At 40.4% G+C, this 26,325-nt stretch overlaps 1 protein-coding gene across 1 annotated transcript in view; it reads left to right on the top strand.

Annotated features, from left to right (window-relative positions):
• sgcz (sarcoglycan zeta) overlaps window positions 1–26,325 on the top strand; it is a 456,953-nt gene that overhangs the window by 309,759 nt on the left and 120,869 nt on the right. The window contains exon 3 of the mRNA XM_030057208.1: window positions 110–211. Coding sequence (XP_029913068.1) covers window positions 110–211 — 102 coding nt within the window. The remainder of the gene's footprint in view (window positions 1–109; window positions 212–26,325) is intronic.

The following is a 26,325-nucleotide window of genomic DNA, read 5'->3' as shown; positions in this document are numbered from 1 at the left end:
TTGACTGTTTTACTCGACAGTATAATGTTTGGGCTGTTAATTGAATTCGCAGTGACTCTCTCTCTCTCTCTCTCTCTCTCTCTCTCTCTCTCTCTCTCTCTCCTTTCAGGATGGCATGGGAAACCTGCGGGTGACCAAGGAGGGGGTCAGACTGGAGGGAGTGTCTGAGTTCCTGCTGCCTCTGTATGTCAAAGAGATCCAGTCACGCAGGGTAAGACTGTGTGTGTGTGTGTGTGTGTGTGTGTGTGTTTGTGTGTAGGTGGGTGTGTGTGTGGGTGTGTGCCTTCTGGTTGTTGGTATAGGTCTCCATGCTGTGCGTATGTATTTTTTTTTTCATTTTTTTTGTGTTTCTGTGTCTGTCACTCCTTTCGTCCCACTAAAAATGGAAGCTTATTTAATAGTGTGTATGTGTCATTGTGTTCCCTGATTGTGTGTGTGTGTGTGTGTGTGTGTGTGTGTGTGTGTGTGTGTGTGTGTGTGTGTGTGTGTGTGTGTTAGCTCCGCCTTTGTGTTTGGACATTGGTTTATTTCTTTCTTTAAGTGTGCGTGTTTCTTTCCAAACAGTATGTATAATGTTTTATGCAACAGTGTGTTTTATCCCACTTGTGTGCGTGTGTGTGTGTGTGTGTGTTTCTGTTTCCTTGTGTGTGTGTGTTTGTCCTTGCTTAGTGTGTGTCTTTGTGTGATTTCCTTCTTTTTCAAGTCAGTGTTTTTTTCTTTGTGTTTTTTTTTGCTATTCTTTTTTTTTGTCTGTGTTTGCGCTTCTTTGTGTGTGTGTGTTTGTGTGTGTGTGTGTGTGTGTGTGTGTGTGTGTTTGCCCTCATTTTATAGCGTGTTCCTCTCCATATGCACAGTATATGGTATTACTTGTGTCCCTGTATATTTGTTGTCTTTCTTTGTGTGTGTTTGTGGGTGCGAGAAACCCCTCCTGTGTCCGTTTTGGCGATGCATTTGATGTGTGTGTGTTTGTGTGTGTGTGTGTGTGTGTGTGTGTATCCTTCCTTTTTGCGTATTAACATGGTGATCCTCCTTTAATTTGTGTGTTTCTTTGCATGTGTGCATTGGTGTATATGTACATGTATGTGTTCATGCATCATCTGTGTGGTTTGTCCTTGGTTTAGCACAAGAATTTTTTCATCCACCTGCTTGTGTGTATGTGTGTGTGTGTGTGTCTGTGTTCCAACCCCCATAATGAGCAGAAGTCAGACGTTATTCCCAGCAGTCAGGGTCTATTTGTCATCTGTGTGACAAGTTATAGCAGTACATATGATCCAGCTCGGGTCCACATATCCATTCATCACGCACAGCAGCCATCATCGACCCGTCAGCTGAAGGAACACGGACACTGTGTCACTCTATATAGGACAATCCGCATGAAACGGTGTGTGTGTGTGTGTGTGTGTCACTGTGTCTAGTCATATGTATATAGTCTACGTGACAAACACACCGTAAAGGCCTTTGGGGGAGATTTCAATTACCTACAGTGAGATGAATAGAGCGATGGAGAGGAGTAGATGGAGAGACACAGGACAAAGGATAAGCAGAAAATGTGAGCAAGATGTACTGCCGCTATTGTGTTTTTCAGTGGAAAAAAAGAAAGAAAGGGGGAAAAAAACAGAGGAATGTGTGAAGGATAAATGGATGCATTAACAAAGGCTAGTGTTCATTAAAAAAAAAAAAAAAAAAAAAAAAAAAAGGCCCAAGCCATTATAACTGTCAAAAAAAGCCATGAATAAAAATATCGCATGTCATTTCTCATTTTGTTACAGTGTAATATATTGTTCTTTTCTGGTGTATTATGCTTTTTTTTTCTTTCTTTTTTTTTTTTTTTTTTTTTTGTATTATTTCGAAATTTCTCAGCAACCGGGCCCCAGTCCTTTCAACTGTGTGGGAGAAAGCTGACATGGAGATACAGTCATTACCTCACTGTGTGTTCTTTGTTTGTATGAACTTGAATGGAGTTTCCACTGCAGTTTAAGTAGGGAGGTCATGACAGAAATTTCAGTTCCTTCAACAGGAATCAAGCAATCATCAGGCTGCCAGCCAACACTAAACACCAGCCCTCATTACCTCATCAGTCATTGAAAATCTCCACTGGAAAATGTGTGTTGAGATGTTCTCCCCTTCCTTGTTGAATTAACTTGGGGGAGCATTCACAATTTGGGGGCATAAAGTGGTCATGAGTAAAAAAAAAAAAAAAAAAAAAAAAAGCATATATATATATATAGAAGAGATGGCTGAAGAGATGCCTCATGTTCTTCATCTTCTCCTTCTTTTTTTCACTTAGTCATTCTGCCGTACCATACATAGCGAATATTTTGTACAGGCTGCAGCACAAAGTGTAAAAAATAATAATTAAAATTTAAAATAAAAGCTTGTTTTTCACTGCCCATGTAGCACAAAACAAGCCTAATAAACCTATCTGTGGGCGTTAAAAGGGTTGTTGATCAGTGCAAATGACAAATGCTCTAAATATCTGGCTTACTATTCTCAGTTGTGTAAATGTGAATTTATTATTAGATTCACTGACAGCCCACAGATTGCAACAACACTAATTTCCATTAGTGTTGTTGCAGTTCCTGCTGGCTGCCAGTAGGGTTGGGGTTAACGTTAGCTGAGATATCACTCTATACCCTTTAACATCTGGGCTTCCTGGGGACTTCCTCTTTTTTCCTTTTTTAAATTAGCCTTACATGCACAGTTTTTTTTTTTTTTTTGTATTAATATCAACATACATATATATAGTCATATTCATAAGCTCTAGCTCTGTATAGTTTTGGAAATCCTATGGAGGAAATATTTAACTAGACTCTGTCCTCAGTGCTGACATGCTTAAAATATGTTTCATTCACATACTTTTCATTGGCAAATACTTACTCATGGTCATCTGGTTTGTAAATCAGATTATTTCATTTTTTACAGTGCAGATCCAAGCCTTGACATCCGTAAAGTAGTATATTACTGCTGTCAGAAAACCTTGTATCTCCAAAATGTCAGCTCATTAGAATCTATGAGAAACAGTCTTGTGTTTAGCTGGACGAATGACAATTTTTGGGATTACCCTTTGGGTTTGAAAGGAGTGATAAATCCAGGAGCTGCACAAATTTTCTCATCCTATAGAATGCTATGTAACCCTTCAGTTTAAGTTGGAAATTACCTAAACTGGAGTTACACGCTTTTCAACGGACAGTTAAAAAAAAAAAAAATGATATAGACGGAAATTTAGATAAAGATTGATGGGGCAGTTAGTTGCCTGCAAGCAAGCCTTAGACATTCAATAAATCTGGATTAATATACTGGTATAAATATATACTGCTATGGGCAGAAAAATATATGCCTTAGGAAAAAAAAAGCAACCAACAACCACAGTGATTCTGGTAAGGAGTGTTGAGAGGAGAAAAACGAGGGATAATAACAGATTGGTGGACTCTGAAGGATGAACTGAGTGAAATGGGGATGAATCCCATACAGAGGATGGGAGAACAACAGATCTGAAAGGAATAATGGTGACAAAAATAACACAAGAGGAGAAAGACGTGGGTGATGAAATGGAGGAGAAAAAAAAATGAAGAGGAAAACAAATACGAGACAACTCGGGGTGAGAGGGGAGAGGAATAATGAAGAGGGGAGGGTGAGGCTGATGAGAAGAGATGGGACGGAGTAAAAGAGACGAGAGGTGTAGCGGAAAGATAGAGAGCGGCCGACGAGAGGCAAAGAGGAGAAGAGCGAGTAATTAGCGAGGGATGAGAGAAGAAAAGAAGAAACGAAAGAGGGCGATGAGGGGAGATGAAAGGAGAATCAAAGAAACGCTTGTGGAGAAAGAGTGATGAGTGGAATAGATAATAGAGCAATGGAGAAAAGCTTTGTTTCTCATAGCTCAGAGCCTCGGCTGTATTCTTAGTTGTTTTGTGTTGCTTTCATGGTGCCTCTGCTTTCTTGGATAAAATACAGCGGAAGGCAACAGGAAAGCGAGAAACACACTGGCACGTCGCAAAGTTTGGACCAGGATTTGAACCCACATTGTTGCAAATACATCTTACACGTAATAGCTCTGTGGTTTTGATAGCCTACAGAGCCATCAGGACCGGTTATACACAAAGGAAATAAATGCTGCCTCTCTTGTTTGTTGCTAAATTGCAGCCTGAAGCCAATTTTCATTGCTACTTCAATGTTGTCGCAGCCATTTTACTGTAGTTTGTTGCTTCCACAATGGTGGCATTTTCGGAATGTGAGTCAAGAGCCTGTAATCAGTTCCACAAATTCAAAGTAATGCAATGCTGCATTGAGATCATATGAGGGGAGGAAATTGTTGGGGAACTGAATTGGATGGTTCAAAGCAACAATGTGGAAGCATCCCACACATTCAAGCTTGTTTGAAAGCATCAAAACAAGAAAAGAAAAAAAAAAAAAATGGATGAGGATTTTTGTAGAATTTGTCTTATTCATGATAATTATTCCCACAAACAGAACATCCAGTCGTCAGTCATGTCCTTCCTTGGCATAAATATATCATTGTCTGACTATAGATGATGATTTCTTAATTCAGAAAGTTAGAATAATGATCGCAAAAGTCACCCTCGACACAGCTGATTTCAGGGCAGAGAATCGTGTGCTACTGCTTGATTTTCAGCCACTGCATTATTTAATGAAGAAAATAAAGCAGAAAATCCTTATTTGGACCAACTCTCTATGCTGTAGTCCAATTAAAATAAAAGTAATAACAATAAGTAATCACTTAAGAGGTGATTAAACTCAATATTTTGTGTTTTCTTTTTTTTTTTTTTTTTTTAGATTTGCATTACTATTTGTTGAGTCTGACCACTGATCCAGTATAAACTGACTTAGTCAATCATAATCAATCATTATGTGTTTGTGTGTGTGTGTGCTCCATGTATGCCTTGAGTGAGTGTCTCAGTATATTTACCAATTGGAATTGAATGTGTGCATGTGTTGATGTTTTTGTGTACAGTACAAGAAAACCCGTGTATATCTGAGTGTGTGTGCGTGCGTATGTGTGCATGGTTGCACTTATCTCCTTACATTAAAGCAAACAGCAGGTTGCCCTTCCATTCTCAAAACAGCAGGCGCGTTCTCATTTTGATACTGACAGTCCCCACGCTTGTAGTGTGCAGTGTGGCTCCAACAGAGGAGCATGCTGAATCAGAAAAATCCGCTAAACTCCCCGGGGATACAACAGCCAGTCTACTGGTTGTTTTGTGAGCAGACACAGAGAGATGGAGAGGAAGAGAGAGAGTGGGACAGACAGGGAACCACAGGGAGGAAGAGAGAAGATGACAGGGGAGAAGAGGAAGAAGAAGAAGAAGAAGAAGAAGAAGAAGAAGAAGAAGAAGAAGAAGAAGAAGAGAAGGAGGAGGAGAGACTATATGAAAAAGCAAAGTAGGGACGGTATGTCCCTAATACTGTTGAATGACTGTTTAATTGTGCCTACCGAAATTAGTCAAGTCACTTTTATTTATATAGCACATTTAAAAACAACAGGAGTTGACCCAAAGTGCTTTACAATGGAGGCAAAGGGTTTACAATACAAATGTGCATGGCTAAAAAAGTAATACATAAAAACCAGGACTAAAATGGAACACACATTGAACAAAAAGGTTAGGGAGGGGTTATGGTTAAGATGAAATGAATAAAACCAGAGAAACTGGATAAAACCATCAATAGATTAACACCCAGTGAGAGGATGTGAGAAATAAATCAAGAACAGATTTGACAAGAAAACCCTGGGAAACCTCAGACTGAACTACAAATGAGAGAAAAGGAATGGGTCTTTGGGATGTGTGAGGCTATTCCAGAGGCTGGGAACAGCAACAGAATAATCCCAGTCACCTTTGGCTTTGAGGACTGAGAGGAGCTGTAGTGATGATGACCTCAGCGACCTGGGAGGCAGAATATGGAATTAGCAGATTGGTGATGGATTGTGGAGCTAATCCATGTTGGGCCTTAAAAAGAGTAATAAAATGGACAAGGGTACTGAACAGGCAGGGAGTCAGCCTACGTTACACACAAGCTGAATACACTTTATAGCCGTTACAATACAACCCTAACCCTATTAAATTATTCCCTTATACAAGCTCGTTGCTGTTTTGGTGGTTTGTTTGTTCCCAGTTTCCAGCCGCTCACTTCAGGTCATGCAGCTAAGAAAAGAAAAGGGCACATTAGCAGTTATTTTGCTGCATGTACACTTCTAAGTAGGCTTCATGGTACAAATGGCGGACTAATGGTAGTATGTAAAAAACAAGTGGATTGGTAAATATCCAAGTTTTGTGTTCAAGAGTACTAAGTAGGCATAGAGGGTTGTGTAGTTTTTCTCTTATGAAAACATGTGAAATAAACCTTTTGGCATGTGAACATTTGACTTTCACATGTGAACTATAACATTTTCACATGTGAATAGAAAATGATGTCACATGTGAACTTAAACTTTTCACATGTCATTTGATACACATGTGAAATCTCTGAAAATCAGATGTGAAAAGAAACAATTCCACATGTGAACTACATATTATCACATGTGATTTGCTGTTTTCACTTGACTGAAAATTTCCACATGTGAAAAGAAAACTGATCACACAAAATCATGTGGAATTAGCATTTTCATTCATTGGCTTCTGAACTAGAACTTACACATGTGCAAACAACCGCATGTGATTTTGGAACACGTTTTTCATTTTGCTTTTTCACATGTGAAATAATAATATGTACTTCCAGACCACATGTGAAAAAACCAACATGAAAATCACTTGTGAAATCATTAAAACACATGTGGTTGTAGATCATATTTGTTCCCAAACCATGTGTGGTTTATTTGACTTGTTTTTTGTTTTTGTTTTTGTTTTTTTTTTCCCTAAAGGTGCAGATAACATGTTAAAGGCACAACCTACTGGTGCTTGTGTACCACTTTCCATTATTGTAAACTGATGCCCTTGACTAAACCCATAAACATATGGAACTAACATCATTTACCACTAAAACCTTCAAATTTGCTCATAAACATACTGAATTTCCGGGAACAAAGAGAAGCAATGACTGACGAGCTATTGTTATTGAGAGTGATAAATTATTTTACAATAGTTCAGTCAATAAATTATCCTGAATGCCTCTCTGATATGCTTGTTTCCGATATTATCTATTCACATAGGCAGTTAAACAAACCAATAAGCCACATAATGGGGTTCTTTACCATAAAATTGTATAATAGTGAAACAAACTAACATGGCAATAAATTAAAAATGAAAATTCATAGGGAAAAGGGGAGAAAATGGGGAGAGAAGACAGATAGAACAGGTTTTAGAGCAGGGAGAACAGTCAACAAAGAGAGAATGTGATTATCTGGGGAAAAAATTAGGTGAAAACCAATAGCAAGTAAAGAACAGATAAACAAAGAAAAGAGTGGGAGTGACAGAAAAAAGGCACACCACCAGAAAAGAGACCTGAAGTAAGCTTGCAATAAATTTTAGAAGGCTACAATATTAATATCAGGGCAAAATCATAAATCTCCATAGGAATATTATGATGATATTGTAGGAAATAAAATGCTATAGAGCACAATAAGGTCACTATAAACTCATTACTGAGTGCCGCAGAGCCACTTAAAGTCCCTAAAAGAATATTACAGCAACATTTTATGAATATTACAGTGATATAATAAGTGACAACACTGGGCGATAAAAGAAAATGCCATAAAGTTTGACATGGCACATGGTCAGCAAACTTAACCACTGAGTGCCATAGACAAATTACGAGTCCCCGACAGGTATTACAGGAGGTATAAAACTGTTGTTTTTTTCTTAGTTGGAGAGACAGAGATAGAGAAAGATGAAAGAGGCTAAACTTAGTTGCATGGTGTGTTATTTCCAAGTGGTTTTGGCGGGCTGTCCTGCCCTGGTGCTGACTAGGCTTGCAGCTGCACTGGACACTTAGTTAAATGGGAAAACACATGCACACACACACACACACACACACACACTGAGACCACTGTGAAATAATACCGTGTCATCAGCCAAGACACCCTGAAAAAAAAAAAAAAAAACAGATGAAAACAGTGGCTTGCATCCCTTGGTCCAGGGGGGAACTGAGGGAGATCAGAGTCGATCAACAGAGCTGCAGGATGGAGAAAGGAGAAAGGGAAAGAGAGGAGGATGATACGGAGGAGAGGAGGTGGAGGAAGAGAGAGGAAGAGCATCCATGGACAGCAAGGAATGGGAGGGAAGGAAGTACAGAGAGAGGGATGAAGGGGAAGATGAAGAAGGGCTGAGATGATGCAACAAACACCAACATCTTTCCTGCAAGTGTGTGAATGCTCTTTGGTCATTAGTCACATGCCGAGTATGACTCAGTGCTGACCATCAAATTATCAAAACTCCCTTGTTAATCAGTGAAAGGCAGGCGAAACACAGAGCACAACAGGGCACAGATTAGTTTTGTCAACTGAGTGGAAAGTACAACTGCAACAACTTTGACTGCCTCCCTCTGTGATTTTAAAAACCTCACAAAACTGATTTGTAGAGAATTTGGATGCAGGAAATGTTGTGCATATTTTACTTTTATGGTTGCAAACAGCTGATACTGGTCGCCCAAGTCTGAGAGGACCTCTGTTATCTCTGTTATCTCTGTTACCGCTTGTTTCTGCTCTGCTCCCTCTGCGCCAGATGGTAAAAATTAGCATATAAGCCTTTTTTTTTATTCGACAAGGGAAGTTGCAAAGTTTACAGATTCTTTGTTGATGTTGTTATTTACACGAGTTTAACCAACATTTGTGTTTGCTAAAAATCACATATTAGCTGGCTACTGTACCTCTGATACCGTTACAGGAAACCTGACACAACTGATCTTTCCCAAATCTCAAGAACCAAAGTAGAAGTCTTGCAATCTTGATTTTTTTTTTTTTTTTTTTTTTTTCAAGGATGGAGGAATCCCAGATGTCATGGCGGGTGTCACCCTAACACAGTGGTTCTCAAACTTTTTTCAGTGATGTACCCCCTATGAAATATTTTTTCAGCCAAGTACCACCTAACCAGCCCGTGGAGGGTGGGGGGTTATATTTTAATGAATATTTATTAGCCTAAATAATGATTTTTACAGAACCTTGCATGGATGCTACTTTTTAACATTTCTTTTTTAAGAATCTCATGTACCCCCTGGAGTTCCTCCACGTACCCCCAGGGGTACGCGCACTCCCATGTGAGAAACAGTGCCCTAACAGAAACATAATTTGAACTTCCCCTCAAAACAGAAAGAAAACCATACAAAGTGATTACATCTCTCCCTAACAAAAACAGGAGAAAAAAAAAGTTATGAAAGAAAAAGGGCTTCCCACCGCTACAGTCTCCCTCCATGCAGCCTCTATGCATTTCTTTATTTCTACCACTTCTCTTCCTGCTCAGACTGATAAACACACTGCCTGCTGTTTCATGTACACTACATATATTTACAGTTATTTACAGTGGTTTCACAAAACTGAATCTTCAGATTCTGTCCTTGAACTTTAAGGAATCCACATCAACTAAGGATGACGACTAAGGCTATTAACCAGTCGCTACCAAACGACTGTCACGATGATTGCCGAAATCACTTTCCCATAAGAAGAATGCTTATGGAAAAGAAGAATGCTGCTCTTTGGTGAGCTGGGAGCCAGGATGAAAGTCCATGTGACCATGAACAGGAAGAAACCAAGATGGTCTATTCAACCTCACTGCTGAAATTTAATTGGGTTGGGATGTATTTTTTTCTTCTACCAATAATAACACGTGAGCGCATGAAGTTTTTCAATCGCAGGTTTATATTTAGGTGCATTCTGTGTCATGTATGAAAGGGATGCATCTGCTTTTATTGAATTTATATAAACAGAATTATGCCCACAGTATGAGCAGCTAACATTAGCCTTGTACACAGGGTTTACTATGGGCAGCAGCTAACTTGTTGGGGACATCGCCCCTCATTCATTTTGACCTGAGTTACACCTCTTCCCTTCCCCTGAATTCACTTTGGTGTGACCTCAATCAGCAGCCAGGACCCACTTTACACAATCACACAACTCATCCAATCAAAACAGGCCAGCTGCGACACCCGCAACCAAACACAGGAGTCCACAGGAAAAAGAAAACAGCACTACAGAAACCAGAGTGAACTTTGACCCCCAGGTAACAACATCAGTTATTTTCATTAATTTTACATCAGAGGTTTGAACAGAGAAATGGCTCCAGTGGGGCAGGGGAGGATTTCAAATGGCAGTCGGTCAAACCTGCGGTGAGACCTGCCTCGCTTTGTCTGGAGGAGCTACTAATCAACTAAAGCTCTCATTAGTTCAGCAGGATGACGGTCTAAACACTGTTTCAAATGTTTTTGCATTTGCGACACACAACTGGTCAAATTTAAAGGTTTTTAATATTTGTTATTGGCAGCCGCAATCCAAGAAACATATTACTGTTACTGGCCCTATTATTGGCCATATTACTGGCCCTCAAAAATGTGTGTCAGTCTGCGCAGGAACAGAAGTGGTAGGAATAAAGAAATGCATAGAAGCGAGGCTGCAGTGAGAGTTTAGTGTTGCCTGTGTAATATTATTCAGAAGTGTGCCTTTTGAGGTCTGATTCAACATTCGCCCCATTTTTCATACTAGCTCTGGTTCTTTGGTTACTTTATGATAATAGGAGCTTTTTACTCTTTACAATCGGGCAGCACTTGTATTTCTTTTGGGGGGGAAGTCTAGCTAAATTACGCCGAAATGGAAGTTTTCCATTTTCTTGTGAGGCAGAGGAAATGGTGCACAGATTCTGGCTGCATACTGAGGAAGTAAAGCAGAAAGAGAGAGGGGGAGGGAGTCAATGTGGAGACAAAGACATGAAGGAACAAATAAGAGGAGAGGGAAAGGGGCAGATGAAGGAGAGAGAGAAATACAGAGAGAGTATTAAAAGAAGTGGTGAATAAACTGGGGCGTAAACTATGAACTCCAGTGATCATCATCATCATGCAAACATCCGATAATGTATACTTCCAAGAAAAGCTTCAATTTACATTTATTTTTCCTCAAAAGAACCTATTTCATTGGAACTTGGCGCTGTTTACTATAATCTATGAATTTAGGTCATAGAGAGTCACATCAGCTGGAAAGGGGACGGCAAACTCTTCCAATGAAATAAATGAGGGAACTCGCTTTAAATGGGTTTACCCTGCGCTTCTCGCCTGATTAGTACCCAAAGGGGTTGTAGACCGGTTGTTTTGGGGCAACCTTAGGTTACATATCCTCGAATAACAAGACTTACAAGTTCTAATCATCCTCAGTGTCAGAACAAGCCTAAATATAACCACTTCATTTCCTGAATTATTAAAAAAAAAATGATTTAAGCTCCCCAGATTTTAGAGAAAATAAAATTTTGGCTAAAAACAGATGTAAGAAAATGAAGGAGAGGATGAAGATGACATCCCGCCCACACAGTTGCATTATGCCTACTCCAGAAACACTGCAAACTCACACACAGACACGCGCATACACACATACACAGAGAAACACTCAAGCGCAAACACACCGATTTTGCATAATCGGGGCCGTCCCTCAGCAGTGCATTGTGAGAGAGGTAAATGGAACAGTGTGACTCCCAGAGAGAGCTAAATACAGAACAGTGCATATAAAGTACGCACTAACAACAAGAACACTCTGAGAAATTAGATTGGGTGAAGAAAGAGAGTGGGAAGTGAAAGATGGAGGTGAAGACAGGGAGCAGGGAAGGAGGCAGGGAGGAGAGTAAGAGGGTAAGAGGGAGGCAAACCAGGCCGAAACAAGGTGAGAAGAAAGAAACAAAGAAGAAAACAAACAGAGAAACAAAGAGAAAGAGAGGCTGAAAATTTAAAACAGATTCAAAAACCATGTGCAGGACTTGTCTCTTTTTGGAATCAAGCTTATATTAATTTGTATTTCATATTTTATTTATTTTACATCTTGGCCTTGATTTGCATATGTGCTGGAAGGGTCAAATGGTTTATATTAGCATTAATATTATTTTAGAATTTTTTTTTTTTTTTTTTTTTTTTTTTTTTCTGAGAGACAAATAGATATTACCATTTATTTTGACTGCCAGGCCACATAAATCAACATCACCAGCAGAGTAATTCTGGCAGAAAACCTTGCCTCTGAAACGTTTGGGTTTGTTTTTTGAGGTGAGTTTGCATAATGTGTTTGGAGATTTTATTTTATTTCATTTCATTTTTGGGGTTTTGGCTTCATCCCACTTTGTGTGTATGTGCGAATAAGCATTCTCTCTTGTTATTCTTTGGCATAAATCAGAAACACAGACAGGCAAAAAAAAAAAAAAAAAAAAAGATGGAAAGCAGGGCATAACAGGGATAAAGTCTAAACAGCCATGTGTCCTTGAGCAAGGCACCCTACCATTTTTCAGAATGTGTAGGTCACTGTGGATCAGACAGCCAGACAAACACTTGAAATCCAACTCATCAACAGAGCCGAGTAAACAGACACGAAGGCTGTTTACCCTCTCCTATTCCCTCTTTGTATTGCATATATATATTCAACAAAGAGAACCATATGGAAACCCACACATTGTCATGCAAGTCCCTGTTTGCCTCTCCAACTATAGGCCATGCCATGGTTGAAGGATGCTCTGTGGGCATACATGTCAACCCATATGGTTTGCTATTCATTTTATGTTTTTTTAAAACGTTTTTTTTTTTTTTTTTTTCTGATATACACTGTATGAACTTTTGGGCCCTACATGGAATGCAATCAAATATATTTCCCCAAACAGACGTCGTTGAGTCGCAGAAATTGCAGAAATTCTTTAACACTCCTTCTGCTTTTGTCTCTGCTGTGGATGTTGCACTGTTTTCCCACCACTAATTCTTTCTTTAAACATCTATATGTGTCAGCGGTAGACTGTGTGCTTTTCCCTCATGTAAAATGACTGAAGTATTGATCTAGACAAACTTGGCCTCTGGATAAACTGCACTGAAAAAATAGTAAAATGAGCACATAGGCTTGGTGTAGTCCATTTGTAAAATATTCACACCTTATATAATTGATTTTGTCCCAACTACACCAACATTTAGTTGAAAGGTACAGTCTTCTGTGGTGTTGTTGCTATTTTTACATGTACCAATACTATTTTCCTATGGAATGAAAGGTTTTGTTCCCATAATAGGCCTATAATGGTGTTACATTAAAGCTGCAGTATCCAAAATTGCTAAGAGTCGAATGAAGTGAGGACTGTTTAGGTTCAGCTGACATGCAACATGGAATATACTTCAATCATGACAACCATGTAGACTGAACGGGTACAGTTTTGCTCGATAGTGTTTGTCCGTTGTGTCTACATAGTTCTCATCTGCAGCAATTTGCACAGAACACCTTTATCAAATGATGTCCATACTATCATGGTTGGGTGTATGAATCACATTGCTACAAGGGTAGTAGCCAATCTACATGTTAAAATAAGCACTGCTGAATTTCTATTTTTAATGTGAACATCTAAAAACAATAATATGTTGAAGAAAACCTACCCAGCCATATTACTGCTATCACATTCTACCCTTGATAATGTTCTGCATGGATTTTGGTCAAATTTCAGTTGATTTCTTTAATTTCTGAAGGTCTGAAAATAAGGGCAGTGATCTCCAGAGGCTGACATCGATGACTATTTAGGGATGATTTGGCCGCATGGTAAACCAGGAGCCATGGGAGAGTGATGCTCAGGGCAGCGGGTCCTGTGGTGAATTTCATGATGTGTTGGTGTATTTTTAAAAGGCATACTCTACAGACTGTGGATGCAATGTTCTCTTTCTCCGTCTCACTCTCTCCTCTCTTCTCAGGGAGGCCTGTCGTCTGTGACACACACAACACATGCACTCGCACACAGACCCACATACACACACAAACACCGACTCTTGCCACTAGGCCCTTTAATTGTCCCCACAGGGACCCGATGACGACCTATCACCACCACAGGAGACAAAAAGAAAACTTCGTTTATTCAGCTCTCTCGCTGTCTCTCTCTCCATCTTTGTGATCTGAGCGTGGGTCTCTTCCCTTTTATTAGCCCGTTTTCTCGCCCAAGTACCTGTCTATGGCATTTCTCTCCCTCTTTCTATCACTGTCTCTTCCTGTCTTTCTCTCTAACCCCTGTGGTTATATTGGCTCCCAGGAGACGGGCCTAGTTATTTGCAGTAGAATGCCTGGGTAAGGGCTTCTCTTCCTGGGTAGGAAAAAAAAGAAACTCCTGACATAGGCTCGTCTCTCCTGCACTTTGGGGAAAATATTGTAGGGTGGAGGTGCAGGTGGAAAGATAATTGGGGGTGGGGGCAATGAAAGCAAAATAACAGCACCAAAGCAAGCAGGATGGGTGAGGCTGAAAAACAATAATGAACGTAAGAAGAAGCGTGGAGAAAGTTAGAAGCGAGAACGCCAAAAGTGCTCCTCTCATCCATATCTTGTACCATAGCTTCAAGGAAGACTGAAAAATAGAATGGAGGAGGGGTGCCATAACTTTATTTTTGCTGTTTGTCAGTTTTAGATTTATTACTCCCTCTCCCTGCCTCATACTTTCTCAGTGCTTCTCCTCTGGGGACCTGAGCAAGCTGAAACTTCTCCAACTCTGGAGCTGTAATTGAATAGCAGAGAGTTCTAATGGAACATTAGGCTGTTCCTATCTTGGCAGGCCCTATTGATTTTGACTTTGCAGCATTGTAAACAATCTGGGGTAAATGTAACTGTACAGATGCAGACCTTGGTGTAGGCTATAATTCCAGGGCTATTGCTGTGGAACTGTTGCACTGTGGCAAGTCTAACAGTTACAGTGTGGTTTTGTTTGACTTTAATAGCATGCCACCCTGGGTAGCTTGCGCTTGCGAGTTTCTCTAGAGAATAATAGCAGGTAATTTTTGTTTGTCTCGCTTTCTATTCATGCCTTTTGTTTGTGATATAGAGACAGGTGTAACAGAGTCCAACTGTCAAGTAAGCCTGATTTTAATTACATGCCAGGGTGCATGATGCTTGGTACTGTCTTCAAAAAAAAAAAAAAAAGTTATTGTTTTTTGTCTGTGGAAGTGTCTAGGCTATAGTGTGGCATGTTTTTCTGTCCAAGATTTCCCACATCTTTTTACTATGTCACAGTTTGAAGACGAAGCATTTCTTATCAAAAACGAGAAGTTTAATTTGACATAAATGTCAACAAGAGGTGCAACCACCAGGTAGCACCCATTGTCAATAAAAAAAATATTATAATATAATTTTGTAAACTACACCAAAATTATTTATAGAAAATCACAAAGCTCTATCACAAACTTATACATACACATGATCGAATTTACAGTATTATCTGTAATAGATAAGTAAAAAGCAACGACACCCAATATTGCTCTCTGTATGGGGAATTCAATGGAAATATGATTCAGAAAGTAACTTTGTGTTTCTTGAAAAAGTAACATAATGACACCAGCCAGTTAAAATGTTACCTCCAGAGTTACCTCCAATACAGCCTACACCATAGGATTTACCCCGTGGCTATATAGTCTGAGTGACTCATATAATATAATTTGGGCTCCATTTTCAAGCTGGCGTTAACCCGGTTTAATGGACTGCATTTCTATTGCGCTTTTCAGTGTCTGCCTCACATTCACACACATATTCACACACTGATGGCAGAGGCTGTCATGCAAGGTGCCAAGCTGCCCATCACAGGCAATTGGGGGTTCAGTGTCTTGCTCAAGGACATCGCCACACCCAGGGATCAAACCAGCAACCCTCCAATTACCAGACAACCGCACTGCCTCCTGAGCCATGCAATCCTTTGCTAGAGAGTTATAAATTTTGCACTGGTTTGGGATTTTCATGGTCTAAACTAAACTCATCACTGGCAAAATGGGTGGAGCGGCTCAGCTGGGCAAGTTTGTTATGCAGATGAGCACGCTTTTTATTTAAGATAATCATTAAAAGAAAATAAATTACAAGCAACCAACAAAATGATGGAATTATTGTTTGTCACTCTACAGATTTTGCTGTAACTGCACTGTTATCCGAATGATTGTCTTCAAATGTATGACGTAAGTATTATGCACACAAAAAAACGGTGACCCAAAACATGAAACGTCAATTCACCTTAAAAAGAGGCATACTGGCAACATATCTGTGCAGTATATATTGATGTTTTTGGTGTGTGTAGTCAAATAGGTCTATTCATACAGAGAAGAGAAGACTGGAGCTCTTCCATTGGAAAATGCTCCTGCATCATGTTGTAGGGAGTCCATTGTTTTTAAAGGAGATGAAAGAAGCTCATTCAATTGGCCTTTGATGAAGTCCACACGAACTCCACCTGTTAATAAAGTATTCCTCCTACCAGGAAATTTTGCCCCTGTTCCAACCTCCTGTCCCCAGAAAATGCCAGGATATGGCTTATCACCAAAATAGCGCTGGGTGTTGAAAAATAAGTTGACCACATCCCAGAGAGGATATCGCTGAGGTTTAACGCCTAATGCTTCGCTAGTGCTACTTTCATGAAAACAGGGCTCTTTCGGTCTAAAGTTAGTCTAACATCTTGCAGAAGGAGGAGGGTAAGAAATGGTACGTGATTGATTATATGTTTCTTTAAATCACTCTGGCTTTAATGCACTTGGTGATACTCACAACACGAGTCCACCCAGTTTCTATTCATCTACAAAGTACGGCTAAGATGAGACAGACTGTGAACCGCATTCTTGCCTATATTACATTATTACCACTTTTCTTTCCTTCTCAAGAGTAGCCAACCAATCCACCATTGAAGCAACACCACACACAGAGTCTTTGAGTCCAACAATTGTGAAGTATACTTGGTTTTAACAGCATGCCATTCGTGGCGGGTGTTGCTTGCTATGTAAGACTTTCCCCAGTCTTTGGCCCGCGGTAAGGAATGACTCAGACACGCTGTCGATGATAATAAGTCTCGACGTCAGAAGATGAGAGCCCCTCCATGCAGACACATGCAGAGGGCCTGTCAGATGCCTAAGCTTTTTCCATGTCCCCCACAATATTAAACAGATATCAAATGAGAAGTCAATGCTGCTACTGAAGTTAAATCGAAGAAAATGGATAAAAGAAGAAAGAAAAGTTGGACTGAGGGAGGTTTGGAAAGGTTAGTGGGGCCAGGGGAAGTGGGGGATCATTTGATCATTTTTCCAGAAGCAAGAACGTAGTTATAAATGTTTGATAGAGGACTGGGCATAGAGGGGTGTGTGTGTGTCTTTGTGTGAGTCTGACCGTCTGTGTGTCGGTGTGGGCGAGCAGCCCGATGCTTGTGTGACCGGTGTGTGAGTGTCCACCATGTACGAGTGCGCCAGACGTGGTCGCGACCCATGTAAAAATAGTCTCCATTAACATTTAACAGCGTTTTCAGAATGACAGGAGAACGAACGTCACATTGGCCCTTCAGGGGAGAGAGGGAACGAGACAAAATGAATAAGAATATTAATCCCTTACTCCAAAAGATCATTCCATTCCTCCTTCCATCTTCTGTCTCAGAGGTCACCACATCCCAATGCTGCAAGAAATCCCCTTGTCATAAAAATTGATTGGAGAAAAAGGGCACTTCCTGGCACACCATGTTATTCTCAGAATTTTGACAATGTCAGATACTGCGTCATGAGAGGAGAGTGCATTAAAATACACCTGACAATTTATTGCCAAGTCAAATGATGCATTTGCCATTGCAATGCATTGATTTTCATGTCTTTTACGCACTACCACAGCTTACTCCATGATGTAAACAGGACATTGTATGGTACCTACATGAAAGGTACCTGCCAAAGACCCATTCAAGTATTTTTATTTGAATAAGACTGCCTGCTGAGTCCATCTAAAGGATTAAAAGGAAACCAGTTCATGGTGTTCAATGCATTCTAAGGACCCTATTTTAACTTCTTGGCTCTTGCCCTTGACAATGCATTGTACAATCTACATTGCTGCTGAGTTTTTGGCCAGGTATAATACCTGGTGTCTAAGCGTTGCCGCCATACAGCCAGCCATCAAAAGCTGCTGCACTCTGGAAAGCTACAGGAAAGGAAGAATTGATGTTACACTGAGACTAGATATGGTCCTCGGGGCACTTATGGCACTGACTTAATTGTTAAACCAAAATAACACATCTCGCCTTGAGCTTCCTCATTTAAATAAACTTTGCACCAAATCCAATGAGCAAACATGAAAATTCCACATGAACAGGCAAAGTGTCTTGCAATGGTCTTTTCACACCGACGAAAATAAGAATTAGATAATATTAGATAAGATTAGATACAATTGATAAGATTTGGGAATTTCTCATAAAAAAAAGTTTTAAAAATATTTGTATGCTCTGAATTATAGCTCTTATTTTGCCAAAAAATCAGAATTGGTAAGTTGAGAGTTGGAAAAAATCAGATATCGTAATCGGCCAAAAAATTATAATCAGTGCATCTCTAGTATTTTTTATGGCTAGCGCAGTAGCCACGAACATTCACTAATATTTGTTAACATTTGCTAATATTTGTTAAAAAAGCTAACATTAGCTAACAAATGTTATTTCACTCAGGTAGCGGTCCTGGAGGTTGTGTGCACTTCTAATTTAGGAAACGCTCCAGTGGATCGTAATAAAGGGTTGGAACAAGCGATCTCTGTGGTCGTATGGGTTTGAGGATTTGTTGGAAATGTAAGTCATACTGTTAATAGTTGACTTTGAACAGTTTCAGGATATATGCTTTCCTTTAAGTTCTGTGTCACTAATCCTCAAAGATGGGATAAAGTGCATAAAGATTGTTCCCTTTAGGCTGGATGCCATGAAGGCCAACACCACAGCATGATGTGCATTGGACAGTTTGCACTTTGGGAATGGCATTAACCATCAGTGTGGAGAATGCCATCTTTTTTGCATCTCATCCTTTCTTTGAAGGCTTCTGACTCATGCATGATGCTGGGATATGACCAGCTCAGTTTGAAAATGGCAGTTATAGATGGCCTGATACCCACCAGGAACAGCGATGCTAAAAATGTATGCTCCCACTCACTTGCTTTGTGTTACATTATATGGTTATGTGGCTGTGCTCTTGAACATCTCTCCCTCCTTGTAACTGTGTGTGCCTGGAGGCTTCATATACTTCCACGTTCAGTGTGTGCTGCATCGCTGGCATAAAGGCAGTAGTAACCACTGAGCACAAGGCCATCAGCTGTGTGCCAGCACTCCATTTAGCATTTGATTTAATGAACTACACACTCAGGGTCATTGATAGTTGGCTGGGTTTCCTTTGGAGTGCAGTTTTAATTTTAGACTTTATTACCAAAAGCCAAGTCGCTCTATACTTACAGCTCCAGAGCCCTCTGTTTGCCCTGGCCTGCCATAACAGCCATGGCTTCAACCATAGAAATAATTCGACAGCCATAATTTAAAGCAAAGAAAAGCAATTGGATTCTTCGCTTTAAAGCTGGAAGAACTGTCTTTTCTCTTCTCCTGTATAATAAAATTAGAATACACCCCCTCCCCATCCTAGTTTCTATGCAGTAATTGCCATAATGATTGGGCGAAGAGATAGCTTTGTACCGATGGATTTATCTTTTAGCCTGCAGTTAGTTTCAATGATAGCATCAGTGGGGAAATGAGGGCCTGTATTAGGTAAAGAGACAGTCAAGACAGAGACATTTCATTCCACAGCGAGAGATATGCATTGTATTACATATTAGGATTTAATGTGGTGTGTTAAAGGATACAAGGATGTGTTCGGTGTAATCACCATGTCAAATGAAGTGTTTAACTAATGCTAAAGTTGGGAAGTGCGGAGAGCCCGCTCGACCATGTGATGTATTCTCGGTGACTTCATCGGCTCAAAACCAAGGCGTGGGTCACAGGAAGATGACTAACAAGGAAAGATGATCAATTTTTCAAAAAAGTGGAGGAGGACCCAGGCTAGTCTAGCATCTCATTAACCCTCCTATGTAATGACAATCTGTTTCATGATTTACATTTTGCTCTACAGGGCTTTCCATTCTGTTATGTGCTATTTCAGTCTATTCTATTATTGTCTATTCTGTTCAAGCCTATATTTGTGTTTTTTTTTTGCTTAGTCTTTCATATTCTATCCTACTGTAGTCTGCTCCAACCTAGTTTAGTTGATCCAAATCCATTCTAGTCTAGTCCATTCCATACCTGTCAACATTTGAGTAGTAAAATCCGGGAGATTTTTGTGTCGGGGGGGGTAACCCCCGGTATGCACGTCATCACGTTGAAATACACAGGCATGGCCCGACATCATTATAGATCAATAGTTCAAATACAGTCATCATGTCTTCCATTTAACTAAAAAACGTTTTGGTCCTTTTAATCAGACACGGGATGTTTATTTACCTTGACAGTTTCGGAGGTCAATTTTCACTCTTCTCTGACAATGTCACACTAACCTCGCGACAACTGCCACCTACAGTACATACTGTAGCGGGTGGCAGACGTCAGACTGGGAATGGGCGGCTCGCCCCGGGGTATTATTTTATAATAAATGCAGGTTAAATACGGGAAATTTACGGGAAAATACTAATACGGGAGGGGGCCGGGAAAGGAGGGTAAAATACGGGAAAATCCCGGCCAAAACGGGATACTTGACAGGTATGGTCCATTCTACTCTTCTATCCTAGTCTAAATTAATCTAATGTAGTCTGTTCTAATCCGTGGCATAACATGATAGTGGTGGGTCCCACCGCCAGTGCTTTTGTTGATCCTTTTCTACATGCACACACATACACAAATGTTGTTCTCTATCATATAAATATAAATCACAGAGAAGACAATTGCAGATATGTACAGTATAGTCAAAAGGTTTCACACTAATCGTGGCCTACATAACAGAAATAAAGCGATAAGACATGCGTAGCATTTGCAATCATAGGTACGACACATATAGAAAATAGAAGACACATATAGAGCCTGAAGATCTGTGGGGTGAGTGTATACTAGACTTTTTTTTTTTTCAGGTGTTTTTTATACCTGTGCATGTATAAAAAAAAAAAAACAGCTGTGGACATGGTGTAAAGCTACGTGGGAGTCGCACAGAATTTTGCACTCTTCCATTCTTAGTCTCCTTCTGGTCTGGCTTGTTCTCAAATCAGCTTGCTCGCTCCCATGAATTGTGGAAATTCACTATTTTGACTTGATTTATCTTTAGAATCAATATGCTATATGATCCCTTGACTTATTTTCACCAAAATGCCTGTTTTCCAGTGACAATGTTTTGTTTTGTTTTATTCCTCTGTTTACTCTGGAATCCAGTTTGTTATCTGCCTCTGTTCTGCGCCTATGAATGGATATATAAAGTAATCTCTTTATTGTGCCAAGGGTTCAGTTTGATTGATGCCACTGCATTCTGGTTGATGCATGGCTCACCCATAACTGAAATTTGGCTTGTCGACATTACATCCACCCCCACAAATGTGATCAGACTGCTACACAGCCAGTATTCAAACAGACACACACACACACCAGTGACTTTTCAAACCAGCTGGAGGTCCATCACACACCCCTTGGATGGTAAATAGATCCTTTAGAGCTCTGGAGCCCTGGGCAACAGTGCCATCGATAGAAATGCCACAAATTATAATCTCATGTTCTTGGTTTATATGTAGTAACTTTTGATTCACATTTTAAATGATTTGATTTATAATTTTAGCCAGTTGTGATTCTGTATCCATAATATGTTAATGGGGTGGTGTCACTGCTTGTCTCCTCCCCATTATAGGCCTCCTTAATGGGACAGAGAGGGAATAAATTTTAAATCATTGGTACTTTGGATCTGTCTAAAAGTGATTGGTTAATGAGAACCCCTTCCCCCTCCTCTCGCTAATCATATGCTTATTTTATGAGACAGTGGTCTACATGTTCTCTAGACTCTTCTGTCTCCATTGTTCTAGTGTAGTTTATTCTAATCTATTTTCTCTGGTAGATTCTGTTTATTTCAGTCTGCTCCAGTCTGGTCTATTCTTGTGTGTTCTCATGTCATCTATTCTCTTTTATTCAACCTTATTGTAGTCTTATCTATTCTAGTCTAGTCTCCTCTCTCATCTATTCTCCTTTCCTCTCCTCTCCTCATCCTTCTGTAGGAAGAGATCAGGTGGTGGTAAGCATTTCCTCATTCAGTTAAACCAATAAAATTGCTGCACTATGAGTAAGGCGGAGTCATAGCAGCTGTAGGCGTGGGTACAGGCGCTGTGGCAACTGCTCAGCAGCTGTTAATCAAAGAAACAAAGGTCCTTTCTGTGTAGTAATTGCTCTGACAGTCGTCTTCACAGGGCTATTTTTGCAGCATACTCCCATGCACGCACCTAACAATAACTCCTCGCGCACACACACACACACACACACATAGATCCTCCACTGTGTTTTACATACACATTTTCAATTGACAATGTGTTCACACACACACCAACACACAGCATGTCCCTCCAGGTATTATGTATTCACAGGTTGTTTCCAGGGGAACGGTCACAATCCACTGTGTGAAATTAATTAACGGTGGACATTTGAATTAATTAACTGGACGGGAGTGTGACATTACACTGCTCCGGCCTTCTGACATTATACTCACTATCATATACACACACACGCACACACACGCACATGCACACACACACACACACACACACACACAATAAGGCCACACGCAGATTAGATTTAATTAACAGTATGCAGATCACTGGTACAATGTGGTTCAGCCTTAATTACATATTGTATTGTTCCTGTGTGTGTGTGTGTGTGTGTGTGTGTGTGTGAGTGAATGTGTGTCAGGGTGAGACCCCATCTCTAGTGTTCATGTACACCTAATGGTATTGATAGAGAAGATGTACTGGGCTACATGTACAAGTGTGAGTGCATGTGAGCGAAGAGAGGGGCTCTTTAATGACTATTTTTGAATTTCTTTTTCCTTTATTTCTACCAATCTGTCTTTGAGTGTCCCATCTGTGTGGTGTGCAAGACAATTCAGATGCATTAGAAGATCCTTTTCAGTCGCTCCCTCACACTACATGACGGTGAAGCAGAATCCACCTTCTGCTGCCCCGCTGCGACATTTCCACACACATTCACAGTTGTTACAGCGATGCTAACTCAGCTGTAAAGGCGAGATGTTACAGCCCCAGCGCCGTTCTCTGCTGTAGCCTGCAAATTCCCCTTTGCTGTTGAATTGTTTAACAATGAAGAGCATGAACTGCATTGAAACTAGACTACACAGTGTCCTGTGTAGGGTTCACTACGTGTGTTAAAGGCACAGTTCATCCCAAATGAAAAAATCCGCATTGTGTATTTTATGCAAAGGTTTATGCTTCAATAACAAGGACCTGCCATTGGGGTAAATATAGGAGAACATTAGATAAATCTATTCTTGTTTGGGCTCACAATGGCATCATTTTAGCAACAAAACGTTTAGATTATGTGTGGATTACAGTCATTTTTTCCCCTGTTTGGATCTCTTAACAAGACTACTTACATTTCAATTGTTCTGAAGAAAGCTGAGATGGATTGGTGATCGCTACCTCACTATGTGTATAATGGTTAATAAATGCCCGTGGAGCACAGACTGACGATTACGGTGTTGTTTGGGTGAATTATTCCATGAAACTCTAGAAAGCAAACGCTCAAGTGCGGGGCATTGTATTAATGCACTGCAATATTCAGTGTATTCAGTTTTAATATGGTGAACAAGAGCTGTGGGGGTGTAAAATCTGCAGATAAAGGAAGAGAAGGAGGAGCTGGGGTAAAATTGGGGTGAGAGTGGAGAAGGGATAGGAGGAGAGGTGAAAAGAGAGGGAAGGGGGTGATGAGGATAAGAATAAGAAGGGGAAAGTGTGGAAAAACAGGAGTGGAGATAAAAGGAAGTGAGGAGAGGAAGGGAAGATTAAGAACTAAGTACTGGACAGAGATCAAAGGCAGATATGACAAGAATGTAAATAAGTGTGGGCTTCGTGCTTCAGTTGCCTGGCAAATTAAGGGTTGAAAAATTAATTGAAGGGAAGATGGTTGAAAGCGAGAGCCATGGGAAAGAAAAATAAAACAAGGAAGAGTAAGTGTCCTTGAATTTCATTTTTAAAGAACTCTTCCAGTTTGCTTCATGTATTTCCTGGCCCATCCCTCAAAACCATTTGCAGTACTCTCTGTGTCTTTCCTGTCCGATGGTTGGAAAGCACTGGTCCTCTCCTTCCTTTCTCATCCATGGTAACTATTTCTTGTTCTGTGTTTGACTTTTGCCCCATCTTTGAACCTCCCAACCCTCTGTCTCTTGCACCCATCCTTGCAAACTATTCCCTGTCTCCATTCTCTTCAGCCTACTAGCAACTGCATCATCCAGCCACCTGCCAATGGCCAATGGGCTGGCTGGTTGCAAGCTGTTACATCAATGTTGTTACGGCGATGAGCGAAACATATAGCAGTGCGTGCTTCGTGTGACTGGCTGCTGTTGAGAGATGTCATTCCAAAGTTCAGCTGTAGATATAACTTTTCTGCTCTGGAAAACGATGAAACCCAGAGCCCCGTTTCATTAATTGTGCCGTGCCCTCGTCAATTTGCCCTTGACACTTCCCCTCGAGTGAATTCCCTTTGCAGTTTCTAATATCGTTCCATTGCTCCGATACCTCATGTGAGCTTTCCTTTGAAGCAAGTGAACGCCGATGCAGATTTCAGGAGCACATCTTGAACAGAATGCATTATGATCCTTGCATTTCGTTTTTAGAAAACAGTTCCAGTTTGCCTCATGCATTTCCTGGCCCATCCTTCCTTCAAAACCATTTAAAGTCTTCTATCTCCTGCCTCACCCTGAGACACTATTTGCACCTGAACTGATTCCAACAATATTTAGATAATATAGATCTGAGTATGAAATTAACTCGTCTGCATTATTTTGGCACTGCTTTCTCAGAGAGGTTATTAATTATAATTTTTGTAGTCTGCATTCCCTTTCATATATTCTGCCGCTCCTCGGACTCCACCCTCTGCTCTGCAACTTGCCATCTACATGACATAATGGGCTTTGTTTTACCAAGTACTGAGGGAAGGTCAAGGAGGGCCTATTGCAGTGAATGAGTAATGAAATGGGGCTCAGGTTCAACATTGGCTGACTTTTCTCTGGTCATAGAAAATGAGTTCTTTAGCTGCATTTCTCAAGGTGCACATGAGCATTAAGAAGCTATTCTCTGTCTTTTTAATAACCATTATGTCTTAGCCTTCAAACCTAGCCCCCATCCAGTCTTTGTCTTATATCATTGTAAGCCTTTCCCAGGCCTTTGGGTGCTGGTGGATGATGTCAGTCAAAAATTCAGCTGCAGCCAGCAGCCCTGCTGGCAAATGATGAAACCGTGTTCACTGCCTGATGTTTTTCCTGGTCCTAGAAAATGAAAGGATATCAAGCAACTGGTTTCTTTAGCTGCACAGTTTGAAACCATTCCCTGTCCTCTTTATCTCCATCAAGTCTTATCTCTCAGACCTATTCCCAGTTGTCTCGCTCACTCTCATCTCATCCTTGGAAACCATTCCCAGTTCACTCTAACTCTCTCATGTCTCATTTTAAGCAACGATTCCCCATCAAGAGAATCCACTTCATCTCTCTCATGTCCTGCCCTTGTAAACCATTCCCAGTCATTACAGAGGCAGCTACTCGACTGGGGATTTCATCACATGGCTGAAAGCTCTGCAGAGAGGCCAACATCAGGAAATCCCTGTCACAGCAATGAGACACTAACAAACCACAAGACAAACTGAACTGCTAGAAAATGAGCCAAAAGCCCCGGGGAGCTTTGATTAAAGCCTCAGTCTGGAATCCAAATGCAAACACAAAGGTTGTCCCACTAAAGAATGTTAGAGACGGGGTTTGAAAAACAATTATTTTCCTCTCTGATTGTCTGCATACAAATAGTGATAAAATTACACAGCTAAACGAGCTTAGGGATTTATCATTTCACACCAAAAGAGCTAATTGTTACACTTGATTAGTTTCTGGCACTGCATAAAGTCTTGAGAATCAAAGTAAGACGTACACACTGAAACTTTTAGTCCATTTGAATGGCTGCAGAAATATTTAGGATTTTTTGCCCAATTTCCTCCTGACAGTGTTTCCAAGCAGACAAAAAAATTGCATTTTACTCTACTATTTAGCTGGATTGGGTCTTTATAGAAATTGGAACATGAAAACCACCACAAGTCTCAAGCCTCCAGTGAACTAAATTGTTCGGTTTGAAGCAGCCACATTTCTCCCAATATTTGTCCTTAAGAGGGAGAGAAACCCCAAATCTATTATTCATGGCTGACCATGGATAACAAGCTGGGAGGA

Source organism: Myripristis murdjan, chromosome 1 (assembly GCF_902150065.1).
Source record: "Myripristis murdjan chromosome 1, fMyrMur1.1, whole genome shotgun sequence".
Taxonomy (NCBI): domain Eukaryota; kingdom Metazoa; phylum Chordata; class Actinopteri; order Holocentriformes; family Holocentridae; genus Myripristis; species Myripristis murdjan.
The sequence above is the reverse complement of the archived record's forward strand: the minus strand, read 5'-3'. Positions and strand labels throughout refer to the sequence as shown.